The sequence below is a fragment of the Camelina sativa genome, chromosome 14 (genome assembly GCF_000633955.1).
Source record: "Camelina sativa cultivar DH55 chromosome 14, Cs, whole genome shotgun sequence".
NCBI classification, from domain to species: Eukaryota; Viridiplantae; Streptophyta; class Magnoliopsida; order Brassicales; family Brassicaceae; genus Camelina; species Camelina sativa.
The window spans coordinates 5,279,119-5,293,554 of record NC_025698.1 but is presented as its reverse complement, the minus strand read 5'-3'; the positions used below and the strand labels follow the sequence as shown (position 1 = coordinate 5,293,554).

Sequence of the window (14,436 nt, the reverse complement as noted above, 5' to 3'; positions counted from 1 at the left end):
AGCTCTTATATTTTAACATGTATGTCAGAATCAATGTTCGTATGTACGTGGGATTAGATACGTTTCTCAACTTACAATCATTCATTCCTATAAAATCATTTCACCTACTCTTATTGTTTTAATTTCAATTGTTATATAGCTTGACTAATGACTAGTAACAGACTATTGACTAATGACTAGTAACAGACTAGTAGTGCATGTATGCACCTAATCCAAATCTATAAACAAATGTATTCATTTGATAAGAAGGAAAGAATGAACCAAAAATGTTATGAAAGTGGTAAACCAAACGAAAACAGAGCAAACCAAAAGAAAAAAAAAAACAGAGGAATCACACGAAGGTGATCAAAGCTCTCTGAGCTGATAAGATTGTAACCGCATGTCACGTACCACACTTTGGGCAATCTCATAAGCACCCAAGTACCCAACCATGTTAGATGAGGGAATACAACATATGAAAATATTATCATTCCTCCTTTTTTTTTATTACTACATAAGAAGAGCATTTTAATTAGTTGCCAAATATTGTTGCTATTCATCTTCCTTCCATTGTTGATTGCGTTGCTTCGTTAATAATAGAGAACACGTAGTCGGACGACACTAACCTCTGATTGCAGTTTAAAACATTTGTGAACGTTGATTGTTTCGGAACCGGGAGATCAATGATCGTAACTCAACATATAAACGATTTGGGAAATTGTGGGCCTGTCTTTTGGATGATCTTGAACGCAAAGAAGTGCGATGTGAACGCGCACCGCTTTTGAAGAATACGTATCACCCAATGCTTCATCTACGATGCTTACACCTTTTGTGTAGCACCAAGATTCCCATGCCTAAAGATGATCAAGGTCAACGACATACATTTTGGGTTAAACTTAAGTTAGGAAGGCACGTTGAAAAGTAAGAGCAAGAATTAATTAGGGAAAACGAAATTCTTAAGAGGATAGTCACAATGACGTAGTCTTCTTGACCAATCACCATGACACATATAAGAAGAAGAAGAAGAAAAAAGAAAAAAACTTCCAAAACGTGAAAAAGGAATCTTGCAATATATCAGTAGGTTTGTACTAAGTATTAACTTTATTAGATTATTCACTTAAGGTGAACTTTTGGATCCTTTGGAAGAAGGTAAAACTATATTATGCAAGTATAGCAGTAGGCCATGATTTTTACGGCGTTGATCTTCCAACTCCATTTGCTCAGATCCGCCGATTACACATAACCAACCCTCTTGAGATCTTCACAAGAATCATCTTTTTTCCTCTGCTCTCAGTATCTTGGTGCATCAAACTCCCCTGTGAAAACCGCTCCTCCTTCAACTCCCTGACTGCTTAGCCTGCTCAAAGATTCAAAACGAACAAATAATCAACCAAAACGCTCACTTGATCTGTGATCATTAGCAATTTAAGCTTTTTCAGAGAAACATCAAGATTGTGGCATGCTCTTATTGCCAAACAAAAAGGCATCATCTTAACGTTCACCAAAGGGCATTATTTGTGTGTTTGCTTTTCTCTCTATTGTTCTCATCTAAGAGGAAGCAGATAATGAGAAAGAAGCCTTGTGCAGACTATCAAAGCGGTCTACTGTTTACACTCTTTTTTTACCTGAGAATAGATGAAAGTTCCAAGAATCGCAATGGCAGCACCGAGGGCATTGACAGGTTTAATCGGGTTTTGAAAGATGATGATCGAGGCTACAATGACTGATATCCGCTTCATTGTGTTTCCAACGCTAAATGTCAGTGGTGAAATCTGGTCGAGGGACATGTAGGAGACTTGATTATACAGATGGTAGAAAACACTCTGCGCCACAACCCACCTGAAATTCAAACATTCAGGATCAAATACCTTATAAGGTTTTAAATCAACTTCTTAGAAAAGCTTATCTCTTTTGTTTTGTACAAAGAAATAGATCAATGAATCATTATAAATAAATTACCAGACAAAGTTTGGTCCAATTTGGGAGACAGCGTTTTGCCAACCAGCAGCCCACATTTGGGGACCTTCTACAGCAATGGCGAAAGGAGTGACAATGAGAAGAGACATCATAGATAAGCAAGCGTAGTAATTCATGCCACTCACTGACTTCCCCTTCATCCCCTTCTTAGAGAATATGTTACGAAACACAAACGCCAAATTCGATATCATAGCTCCCATAAACCCTGAAAAAACCAAGAAACACCCAATTATTTCCATCTCGCATAACATGTGTTGCACCAGCTATCTAAATCCAAAGCAACAGTTTTTGATTACCTATCATATTGAAGTTTAACTCAGTGACAGCAGCAAGAGCACATCCTCCAATAATGGGTAAGAGGGAGAGGTAAACAGGTAGAGGGAATGCCTCGCCTAAGAAGAGGCTTGAGACGAGAACGCTAAAGGCTGGTTCACTGCTTTTGATGATGTGTGTGAAGGACACTGCAACTTTTGACATACTCACTGTTGCCGCTACATGTCCAATCGTATGCGCCAAAGCCACCTGAACAATCAAACCACCATCATCACACAGTTACATCAGTACTACTAACACACATAATCTATAACAAAAATGATGAATCTTAGAGTTTCCGCACAAATTTAGGTTCCAAATTCCATACTCAAAGAACTAATCATACTAAGCCCTTTCTAAACACCAAAAGCAAGACAATTTAACAGGCAGCACCGCTAATGAAATTATGAAAGTTAGATCCTTTACCGGGAACAGAGTTTTCCAGAAATCGAGATCGGTTTTAGGAGCTTCAGCGAGTCCAGTGACCCAAGAGACGAGCATCATCAAAGACCCACAAGCGAGAGAAAGCGTCGAAGTTAGCCACGGGTAAGGAAAAGCATTCAAAACCTTCTTGTTGTAGATATTGAACACAACGTTCAAAGCCCACCAAGTCGCGAAATAGATCCCAATCTTCACCTTCTGTCCAGATTGTTCTTCAGGGACTTCGACACCGATCTTAATCGGACGAGACCGATCCGCCTCGTAAGCTCCAACCCTAAAAACATCACTCCTCCGCTGATGCGCCGCCACAAAAGTGAAATTAGACAAACTCTGAGAAGATAAAAGAGGCTTTTTAGGGAAAGGATTAGGCTTTTGGAAGTTTCCGATGATGGGTAAGGGAGAAAATTGAAGCTTTGCCGGAATTGATCGTCTTACGCCGGCGATCGCGGTTAAGGAAGGTGAAACCGGTTTAATCGAAGAAATCATCGGTTTTTAATTTGAGATTCACAATTTTACAAGATCTGAGGTATTAATGTAGTAAAGGGACTCGATCTCGAAGTGGGTTTGATGGGATGAGAAAGAGCCGTTTGATTGTTGGGAAAATGGAAGAGACAGAGAGAGATGTAAAGAGAAGGTTTTTATAGGGTAAAGGGAAGGCAGGTGAGGAGGGAAAGTAAGGTTAGCTTAGCTTGTCGACAAAAAGGAAAATTTCTGATCATGTTTAATTACGCAAACGCCCTTATATTTTGTCTATTCGTGAGCTCTATGAGATTGGAGTCTTTACTATTATTTTACGACTTGTTGTTGGGTGGCCGTAGAGCCTGTCCATGAGCTAAGCTAAGCTTAGAGCTTCTCCAACCGGGAGATTTAGCGGGGTTTGTTATGTGAAAAGTAGATATGAAAAATAAATCAAAAAAATAAAGAAAAGAATAAGACGCTAACTCTAATTTCGGATCAATAAGAGATGTCTCTTATTAAAACGTGTCACCGTCTTGTTGGAAGAAGGTTTAATACATAAAAAAAAAAAAAATTATTTCGATGTTTCATCATCATCATATCGACTGTGGTACGGCTAATCGACGAGTCGAAACCTAATCCAGAATTTATCGAATGGATCGTGAGGAGTTTTGAGCAGCGCAAGGTAATTACATATCCATGACTATGAATCTCATGCAATTACGTTGTGTCTTTGGTTTAGTTTTGGGACCCAAAATTTGGGGTTTGATTTCAGAAGATATCTAAAGGAGCTATTGGATTGAGTACTAGTGTAGTTTAGGGATTTTATAGCTGCATTGCTGAGGAATTTGAATAGCTTTATGTATCTCCCAGATCAGATTTCTCCGATTACATCTCGTTGATAGAAGAAGGTTAGGATCAGTGGATTTGTTAAGTAGTTTATTTAGTATGCTTTTAGGTTCTGTGACTTATATGTTGAGACTGACGTGAGAGGAATGTGCTTAAACCCTTTGTGATATATTATGGTCTAAGGGCTTTTCTTTGTGTACTTACCTTCAGATTGTTCAATGCTCTGTTATGCAAATCTGCGTTTTGTTGCAGACTTTATCCGCTGGAACAGTCATATTAGTCGTTGTTGTGGCTGTGCTTTTGCTTAACCCTGTTCTTGTGCCGCCTGCTTTTGCTAGCTTTCAAACGGCTACTAAAAGTACTGGTAGTGCTGTTGGTGGTAAACTCCTCCGGACTGAGGTATTGACAAGTGCCTGGATTGGTTTCTTTGCTGGTTGCTTACACACGTTGTCTACATTTATACTAATCGGCTAATCGCTGATTTGCTTAGACAAATTGGTAGAGCCTTTCATGATGTAAGTTCTGTTTTCCCTCTCTTATATGAATGATCTATGTATCTATACGTCATGTTTGCTATGGATTGATCTTATTTTTTTCTCATGGTACCCAGCTACAATCTTGGTTCCATGGTCCAACGAATTTTGCCTATATTGCATCTGTGCCTTGCAAGACAGCTAGCAGAGCAGAGAAAGAACAGTGTTTCCTCAGGCCTCTGGTTTAGGTAAAAAGAAGCCTGATGGAACAGAACCTTCTCAAAGGTCTTCTCTCAGCTGATTAAAGTACTTTTACCCCATGTAAGTGTTTTTGTTGTTTGCCCCATCTGTGTTGTTTAACTATTCCTACAAATGTTTTTGGGTGCAGGACGTTGCTTAAGTATTGTGGTTACATTGCTGTTGTGAAAATAGAGAAGGAGAATGAGGAGTTAAGCCACCTTCTCAAAGTTTTGACCTCCTTGAACAGCACAGGCCGGTGTGATACTTTATATATTGCTTCACAGTTTGCGTTTTTTTTCTTTTTCTCAGGCGAAGAAGCTTTGTAATGGGAAGTTTGTTAAGTTTGTTCATATTAAGCTTTGTAATGGGAAGTTTGTTCATTTTTGATAAATAATTTTTTTCAAAAACAAAAACCTCAAGAATAGCTTCACCATTGGAGGAGCAAAATTTTAATTACTCTTTCACAAGTTCTTATTTAAAAAAAGTACATAATATAATCTTTAAAAAATTAAAAACCTCAAAATAGCAGCCTCACCGTTGGCAATGCTCTTAGCATCCGTGTTTTGATAGAAAAGATTGAAATTAAAATTTGAGTTAATGATTTTGGTTAAGCAAAACCAATTGATTCTAATTTCCTATGTTTCGGTTTTGTCAACTGTATATTGTATGACTTTTATGCGTTTGTTATGTACTGTATGTTCATAATTTAAAGAGGCATACACTAGGCAAGACAATATTATCATTGATTTGTTACAATTTCATATTACATTTTATTTAAACTTTTCTTATGAAAAATTCGAGAATCACCAACATAATACTCGACAGATTTCCAATAACATTACACTTCATGATAATAGATTGTGGTATTGGTTTGATTGTTAATAAATCATCACTACACTCATACATTCTTGTTATCACACCACCGATTCTATCGTTTAAAGCGTCATAATTTTTGACTGCCAAATCTTGAAGAGAAATCTGATTGTCGTAAAGTGCTAAGTCATAACCGTCAATGCAACCTAGATATACAACACTTCACGACAATGCAACCTGGAAAAATCACGAGGATGATTCAAAGCTTGCTTCAAGGTGTATAACTGTAGATGGTGACACAACTTTAAGCTTCTGAAGAGACGATTATTATTAAACCTTGGAGAAGTCGAGACTACAAAAGAAGAAACATAAGCAAGGAGTGACTAAGCATGGGAAAAAGGTCTGACTAAGTGTAGCAAATACACTTATAGTAATTTAAGTATTGAATTTAAGACTTGTGTTATGTATAAATTGATGTTTGGTTTATGAAATGATGTATTTCTTTTAAAAATAGTTATTTTCTATAGATTGGATATATATCAAATTAAGCAGGTTCCACCAAATATTATAGCTTAATACAATTGCATAAAATAAGAGTCATAACAATGCATATCATAGCATCGGAAAAAACAATATATCATAGCCCATATATATCGTTATTAAAGTTGTTATTTCAAAGCATTTCATCATAACTTGTCTCTATTGCTATCAATGTGGACTTTTTTTGTAGTAAACCACAAATATATTAGGGTTTTTGAGATAATTACCTCGGTATTGCCACCTATAATTTTCTTGTTGTCATCATTAGTAAGCAACAAGGGAAAGCCATCCGAAGCCGTTTGGAGTTCGTCAACGTTTCTCACAGTGAATGAAATTGTTACGAGATTTGAGAAAGATATTAGAAGAAGGTAGAAAGATGAAAGACTTGTGTAAACAACCGCCATTGTAAAGAGTGTTCGTTCTCTCTATCTTAAGTAACTAAGTTTGATAAAGAAAAGATTGAGAAAACTGGAGAATCCAAGAAATGATATGAGATGTTGTGCTTCAATTCGTCTGACTTTATAGCTCGAGTTCACTTAGACTGTATTGCAGGAGACAAAAGCGTCTCTATCAAAACCATGGTTTTTTTAAGGATACAAACGTTTATGACACTGCAACTGGTCATTTTCTTCCATAGTTTCTTGAATTATCTATCAACTTAGCTAGTATATAGGTAATAGGTCCAGGAATATTTAAAATGGTTAGCTGCAAAAACAACAACACTGCAAATGACTAAAGAACAATGCAGGTTTAAGTGCATGCAATACGTAGTTCCATATGTGGGAAACGATAGGTTAAAAGGTCATTTTTTAAAGATAAAACGGAAAGAATTAAGCGGACAGGAATTAACCAGACAGATTATACGAAATTGCCAGATCAAGCAGACTTATGATAAAAGCAGCTTCTTTTTCTCTTTTCCTTAATTATATATTTTCACAACTTATTACAGATTACGAGTATACTAGTCTTAATTTGTTGGTCTCGCTGGCCAATCCCTATCTTGATATATCATCGGTTTCCAATCAATTACTTTCTGATTACGTATTATATATTTCAATTTTGTACGCAAACTAACCATTAACTATGTAATTTAAGCTCTCCTTCCAAGCGTTCAGAATGATCTATAGTATTTCGTTCTTTGCATTCCAAAGACCCAAACATTTGAATGCGGATGTGAAGCAATGATTCTTGCAAATTACAATTGTGTTAGGTTTGATTATCCACAAAGTAAAAAAAGAATCCTTTCATATAAGGTGTCTAATGGTTTTAATTTTTCAACAAAGAGACAAAAGTCAGGACAATAATTGATACTCAGATTATTCTTTTTATATATCATAAAAAGTAAAAACGCATAAATATATTTTGCTTATATTTTGCATGTTTTTTTCTTTATTAATTTACTTTTCTATAATAAAAAATTAATTAGATGTTAGGTACCATTACTGAAAAGAGTCAAAGCCGATAAGAAAAACAACTCTATATTAGCCTTTAATGTCTCAGCTGATAGGAAGCTGCCTTCGATGTAAGTTTATCTTTCTTCTCACTTTTGGAACCAACAGATAAAAGTGCTAACTATTTATGATTTTTTTTTTTTTTTTTCTGATTGCAGATGAACCCTTTAAGGAGATGTTATGATATCCTTGACATATCTTGACAAGTCAGAGAGGTATCAAACATACCTCAACAAGTTCGTGTTCGTGTAAATCCTCTGCTTCACCAATACTGTAAGTAATATTCCCTGCTAGATTATTTCAATATTTCATTATAATTATTGAATTCTCATATACAACTTCCTATCTCAGGACCGTTTGAAGAAACTGAAATCAGAGCATGGAAAGTCAAATGGGGATCATCACTGTTGATATTCCCTTTATTTATCTGCTCTGTTTTGATTATGAAGGCTTTCTCTTATTATATATTTTACTCCCTTTTTAATAATACGATTTAGGGGCATGTCGATTCCTGAATGCCAGAAAGTATTACCTTCAATCTCACTCTGGAGTAAAGCTGAAAAATTCGCTTTCAAAACGTAGTCATGATTGATGATATTTCCGTCTATATATAACACCACATCCGTTGAAAATAAATAAATGTATATTGTTAACGGGAAAAAGAAAATATTAAGATATAAATAAATAAATGTAAATTATACGTTATAAATTCCTATCAAAATTATATAGTTTTGGAACAGACTTAAGTAAATTCTAGATCATGGTCCTGGATAATGACTTCAATCATACATAAAATACAAAAAGATCTTAGAAAACTAAAGAAACAACTTTTTTTTTTGTAAAGGATTAATAAAAATTGTGCCATTATTTCATTATGTGTGGAAAAATCTCAACAGTAGTATCTATAAATGTTAAATGTAGATGTAAATTAACACCTAAAAATTTAATGGTCCGTATATCTTTTGAAGCGTTTGAATATAAAATTGTAGTTACAGATCGTTCGTTCATTATACCACACATCTTAATGATAAGAAATTATCAGGGGGCTGAGTTATTTAAGGTAGCTAGCTAGTACATGGTATTTTCGATAATGATTTGATGTATTAGTAGTGATGGTTATCATGTTGCACCTATACGGCTATACGATCTCTGGAAGAGTTGAGTGTAATATGGAATCTTGCTGAGTCAACAATTAGGAAAAGATATGCCTCGTTGGATGAGAGTGTCAAGATCTTTGTCGCCACGGCCACTACAATTCACGATCACCTTGGCTCCATCACGTAGAGTAGGAATGAGTTTGTCAAGGAACGCGAGCGCATGAGACGTTTCCAGTGCCGGTATTATTCCCTCCAATCTACTCAATCGCATGCACGCTGAATTCGAAAATATATATGATTAAACGTTAATCTTTGTAATTATAATTCTTGATTAATTAGTAGCAAAGTAAACTAATATATATAGGTAGCGGGAGGTACCTTGAATGGCTTCTTGGTCTGTTGCTGTGTAGAACTCAGCTCTTCCGGTTTCTTTCAGGAAGCTAATCTCTGGTCCAACTCCTGGATACTCTAACCTACGACCAAATGTGAGGATTTTTTACGTCAATATCACGTCTTCGCTTATCACCAAACCGAGACGATTAACTCAAAGATTGTCTGAATGATTTATAAAAAAAAAAACAGGTAAACCAAATTTGTTGAGATTATAACTTTCACACTTACCCTACTCCTACGGAGTGGGGTCTGAGTATCTGTCCTTGATCATCTTGCAATAAATAGCTCATGGAACCATGGTACACACCAACATGGCCAACGGCCAAAGTAGCCGAATGTTTCCCGGAATCCAGACCGAGCCCTGCGGCCTCGACACCGACTAACCGCACATCCTCGTCTTCAACAAACTCATGGAACAAACCCAATGCATTTGAGCCACTTCCAACACAAGCTACTAATACATCAGGTTTACCACCCCATAGTTGATTAGCTTGCCTTCTTGTCTCTTTCCCAATCACGGATTGAAACTCACGTACCATTATCGGACATGGGTGCGGTCCTACGACCGTGCCCAATAAGAAGTATGTGGAATCTAGGTTCTCGACCCAATGTCGAATCGCCTCTGAACTTGCATCTTTGAATGTTCCCTCTACTGATTTCACCTATTATCATGAATTCATGATCAGTATATGTAAAACAATTTTTATGACCTGTACATGCATGGATTTTTTTTTGTTTCTACATATATATCTAAGATAAAACTCATCAACGTAAAAATCAAATTAAATTTTGTGTTAGTATAAATATTTCTGGTGAATTTTTTTCTGTTTTGTTGTTAAATTATGTACATCTTAATTATGTAATAAAGTATCTCTTATACATGGGAGTGGTCCCTTACTTTTTCTACATCCGTAACTTTTTAAAGTTGACCAAACATATGTGAAATAAACTTTATGTTCTGTGTGTTTGTTTTACTAGATAACAAAATTTATGCTGCAAAATGGACCCGGTTAAGTTCGGTTATACTGTATAAAATAGTATTGGCAAGTTACCTGAGCGCCAAGCAGTTTCATGGAAAGCACATTAGAGAATTGTTTCTCTATATCAGGAGCTCCCATGTAAACAGTACAGTCCAAGGAGAGCTTTGCACATGCAGCAGCTGTGGCGACTCCATGTTGTCCGGCTCCTGTGGCAGCCACCACACGGCTGCAACCAAGCCGCCGGGCAATCATGGCCTGAGCAAGAGCGTTATTGATTTTGTGAGACCCACAGTGGCTAAGATCTTCCCTTTTCAGGTAAATCTCAGGCCCACCTCCGATTGTTCGAGCTATGTTCTTGTAGTGTTCGGTTAGACGTCCGGCGAAGTAGAGAGGCGTTTCTCTTCCTACGTAGTCTCTTAACGCTGTGGTAAGCTCATCCTAATTGTAATCGTAATTAAAAATAAAAACTCCACATATTAATATATATATATATATATATCAATAATCATTTTTTTTAATTTTAAAAAGCTCTCTCTCTCTCTCTCTCTCTCATTATCTTTAATTTAAAATATGTGCTTTAGTTCTTTTCGTTATAAGAAAAGAAGAATATGCGTTAGTCCGTACGTTTTTTGGAATATTCATTTTTTTGGGACCGTACTAATTACTAATTCGTGTCTCCTGTGATAATTTTTTTTTTTTTGTTAAAGGTCTCCTGGGATAATATGGTCGGTTGTATTTGTAAAAAAANAAAAAAAAAAAAAAAAAAAAAAAAAAAAAAAAAAAAAAAATCCGCATCCAATTTATTTTTACCCGTACGTCAATCCCATCTTATAAATATGTTTATATGAAATAAGCCAACCTGAAATTTGTGGTCGCTCAAAAGAAAATTGAATTCTTCTTCGAGATCTTTCAGGCGAGACATCAATGTCTCCGGTACAAACTTCCCACCGAACCTCCCGAATTTACCGTCAACGTTGCCACAACAAAACTGGCTCTTATCGGTTTTTGTTGGGACAGAATCCGACGATGGACAACTCTCACTGCTGAGTACACTGCTTTCACGGTGGTGACGTTTTGTGGAAACTCTGTAAACAACCGAGTGTATCATACGGTGGTTTCTTGCCGGAGGAAGTAGCTTCCCTCGTACCTGGATTTTAGTGGACGACGACATATTTCTCCTTTTTTTTTTTGAATACTGATATTAATTATCTTGAGATTTTCTTAGGGAACGAGCATGTGTTGATGTGTCTTTTTATAATCTGAACGAGCATGGTTTGTTTTTTACTGCGCAATCATTTGAGTTTATACATGTTTACCACATTGTTGGATTTGTTCGGTTGTCCTCTTGATTTTTAAATATATAACTTTATTGACAACAAAATGACTATATAATGCATGTTTGTTTAGTTAAAGATCCAAATTCGATTTTTCCATGGAAATTAAAATTACGTCTCACTTTCATTTATTTATAACTAGAGAAAGATTTGATATCCGTATTTTATCTAAGATTCTCACTTATTATAGAAGTGAGTTAATAAATCTTGGATCATTCTGAAAATTTGTTACGGGTGGGGCGGGGTAAAATATTCGGAGTTTAAGCTCAGGTGTCTAAATTACGTGGCTTAGGCAAAATACTTTCACATGGAAGAATCAATCAAACTCAGGCTCTAAATAATGAATCTACCCTCTTGGCCTTGGAAACATTACCACCGCGCCACCACAAATGAGTTGAAAATATGTGTATGTAGGTAATATGTTTTAAAAAAAAAAGCCATACAAATTTTTTCCTTGTTGAAATATTATGTTAAGTTTCATAAAGGTCTAGTTCCAAAATCAACAAGGAATGAATGGATTAACATATTGACATCTGATTCTTAGTCAATCTAAAATATGAGATCTACCAAACAATGTCATAATGCATGGAAGAATTATGAACGCACTACAAATTTTGGTTTGTATAGCTACAAAAAATATTGTAGCTATTTACATATTTTCGTCACAAATTTATATTTGCTACAAATTTGTTTTGAAAATAAAAATTACACTAGGGTGATAGCTAATTAATTATTAAATGCACTGCTTCATGAGCTTTCGTTCTGCTTGAAGATAAGGTTATTCGTGTTTCTTTTTGCACCTTTAAATTGTGCTTGTACTATGCTGAAGTATGAAGTCATCAGATTTATTAAAAAGTAACATAATATGTAAATAAATTCTCAGATTATTCCTGATTAATTAGGCATTGAACAAAGGCGGATGCAAGATTACAGCTTACAGGTTCGATGTCCCCCATTCTTTGTAAGCTTATTAATCACCAGTAACTCACTCAAGTTTCTATAAAATCAGCGTTTAAAAAAAAAAAAAATCAGCGTTATTTCCTTTAAAACTAAAAATTACGAAACATTAAACTATCCTTCATTCTTTTTCTTTGTAAGTCTCATCCATATAGAAGTCTATGTAAGAGCTGGTCAATAACGTCCTACTAATATACAAACTCCGTATTTTTGACAATAAAAAGCGTATGATACTCGTTATGTGACCGACCATGAAGGAGAGTCCCGTCCCACCCATATAAAGTCTTGTACTAGAAGGAAATATTTAGCTTGGTTATACCAGCTGCCTTTAAGGTTGTCAAAACGTTTTGCTATTTATCTAAGTTTCGTATTTTAACATAAAACGTTATCGTATTAAAGACTAAAGAGCTTCTAAACCACACAATAAGAGAGAAATTGTATATCTATATCTCTATATGGTCTGTATAGGGATGATTAATCAGTATCTCACATTTTCTTCTCCTCTTTTTTTCGTTACGTCAAATTCATGGCCACTAGATATATATCACCGCAGATGTCAGCTCTGCTGCTCTATCAAACCCCACAGATCCACAAAATTCCCCTTTTTTTATATGTCGAATATGACCAGTTTGGCATCTTCAAATTACATCACATGGGCTGGTCTGCATGCTTCTTTATGGTCATGTCTCATGACTACCTCTCCTCTACCACATATCACATATATGACCCCTTTCTAGAAACCAATATTCATAAAATTCAAGTCTGTTTGTTATATATAAGGAAACTTCCCGTCGTTCGATTTTTCAACAGGTTAATGACATTAAATTTGGTGGAAGCTTTAAGTATATATATGTACGTTTGCCAAGCACACTACACGGACAAAATGTTAGAGAAAACCTTAAGTCTAGTTAAGCACACCATTACACGGAAACCTAAAGAGCCTAAACCAAGACAACGACTACAAGAAGATATTTACACGTAACCATGATTAATATGTGTTCTTTTTTTTTTTTTTTTTTGGTTTAAGAAAAATGTAGCTCCGGCGAAACGTTCCATCAATTTCGATTCTCTTTGTCTCTCACTTATTTAACATCACTAATTATGTTCTCTTCATTTCTTTTTTACACGTGAATTAAATATAGTTTACTAATCAAGTAATCATGGACACTGTATCATGAGTCTATATGAATTTAGCTATTTAATTAACGTATCAGCACTTGCGTAATTCTTTTCACTTTTATCATTCAATAAAATGCAGGTATAGGTGTAGTAGAATAAAACAATATAATCTAACTAAAAGAGTATATAAACAAAAATTCAAATTAATAGAATTCAAAAGTGAAAAATCTTAACGGCGTATTGCGGTTAAGACTTAATAGGGTTAATGAAACTTACCATCTTAAAAAAATATATAAATAAATAGATAAGAGAAGAGATGGAAATGGCATAAAAGTAAATAAGATAGAAAGTTGGGTGATCCAGTTCAAACATGAGGCCCATTTGCGTAGGCCTGTTACACTCAATAACTCAGATCGTATCCAGAGAAACCGGTTTAAAATGAAGAAAACATCGGTTCTTAATTTGGGAAATTTTACAACAACTTTTCTCGGTACTGGTGGTCGTGACTTGACTTGTGTGTACGTAAAGCGAATCTCTCCAACTCCAAGTTTGGGTGTTGCCCCCCTCCCCAATTTACTTTTTTTTTTTTTTGACCAAACATATGTTATCATTCCATTAAAATAGAAAATAACATACAAGGTACAAAAGGTTTTTAGGATACAACATAAAAGAAACTTGCCCAAAGCATAAAACAACAAAGAAGCAGATAAAGATAGAAACAATCGATAGCAAGAGTTTGAGAGCTATGAACCATATGCTAAGAAGCAGAATAGAACATGTGAGATCAAGACAAGTTGATATGATCTCCTTGAGCAGGTCAAAGGAGGAAAGGGTGGCCATTGTCTTGATTCGAAGACTAATTGGCGATGGAAGGTTCAAAGTTGACTGTCTCACTGGAGTGAGGGAGGCTACACTAGGTAGAGCTTTGATGAGAGGTCGAGCAAGGATGGAGCTCTGAGGGCCGATCGCTACTAAAGTAGTTACAGGTCCAAGGTTGAGTGAGAAGAGCTTAAAGAGCTTGTGGT

At 35.6% G+C, this 14,436-nt stretch overlaps 2 protein-coding genes and 1 long non-coding RNA gene across 4 annotated transcripts; 1 reads left to right on the top strand and 2 right to left on the bottom strand.

Annotated features, from left to right (window-relative positions):
• Window positions 1,047-3,344, bottom strand: LOC104739804 (glucose-6-phosphate/phosphate translocator 2, chloroplastic-like). Its single transcript, XM_010460262.2, has 5 exons — window positions 2,695-3,344; window positions 2,253-2,478; window positions 1,939-2,161; window positions 1,605-1,818; window positions 1,047-1,336 (listed from the first exon to the last, which is right to left on the bottom strand). The coding sequence occupies exons 1-5, from the start codon at window positions 3,193-3,195 to the stop codon at window positions 1,316-1,318; spliced, it is 1,185 nt and encodes a 394-aa protein (XP_010458564.1). The 5' UTR covers window positions 3,196-3,344; the 3' UTR covers window positions 1,047-1,315.
• Window positions 3,743-5,132, top strand: LOC104739803. 2 transcript variants are annotated; one of them, XR_760063.2, is made up of 4 exons: window positions 3,743-3,850; window positions 4,267-4,529; window positions 4,625-4,772; window positions 4,876-5,132. It is a non-coding gene; the product is annotated as an uncharacterized LOC104739803 (long non-coding RNA). The 2 variants fall into 2 exon arrangements; XR_760064.2 differs by having other exon boundaries at window positions 4,625-4,793.
• Window positions 8,455-11,292, bottom strand: LOC104739802 (tryptophan synthase beta chain 1-like). The gene is made up of 5 exons (XM_010460261.2): window positions 10,861-11,292; window positions 10,074-10,439; window positions 9,250-9,683; window positions 9,007-9,101; window positions 8,455-8,904 (listed from the first exon to the last, which is right to left on the bottom strand). The coding sequence occupies exons 1-5, from the start codon at window positions 11,170-11,172 to the stop codon at window positions 8,717-8,719; spliced, it is 1,395 nt and encodes a 464-aa protein (XP_010458563.1). The 5' UTR covers window positions 11,173-11,292; the 3' UTR covers window positions 8,455-8,716.

Bases quoted from the DNA above. Each gene is read 5' to 3' on its own strand.
- LOC104739804 (XM_010460262.2), bottom strand. From the start codon at position 3,195: ATGATTTCTTCGATTAAACCGGTTTCACCTTCCTTAACCGCGATCGCC. The intron at 2,162-2,252 runs GTAATCAAAAAC...TGGTTTTTTCAG, and splicing joins GTTAAACTTCAATATGATAG to GGTTTATGGGAGCTATGATA. The intron at 1,819-1,938 runs GTAATTTATTTA...TTTGAATTTCAG, and splicing joins ATTGGACCAAACTTTGTCTG to GTGGGTTGTGGCGCAGAGTG.
- LOC104739802 (XM_010460261.2), bottom strand. From the start codon at position 11,172: ATGTCGTCGTCCACTAAAATCCAGGTACGAGGGAAGCTACTTCCTCCG. The intron at 10,440-10,860 runs GTTGGCTTATTT...GATTACAATTAG, and splicing joins TGAGCGACCACAAATTTCAG to GATGAGCTTACCACAGCGTT. The intron at 8,905-9,006 runs GTACCTCCCGCT...TTTCGAATTCAG, and splicing joins AGACCAAGAAGCCATTCAAG to CGTGCATGCGATTGAGTAGA.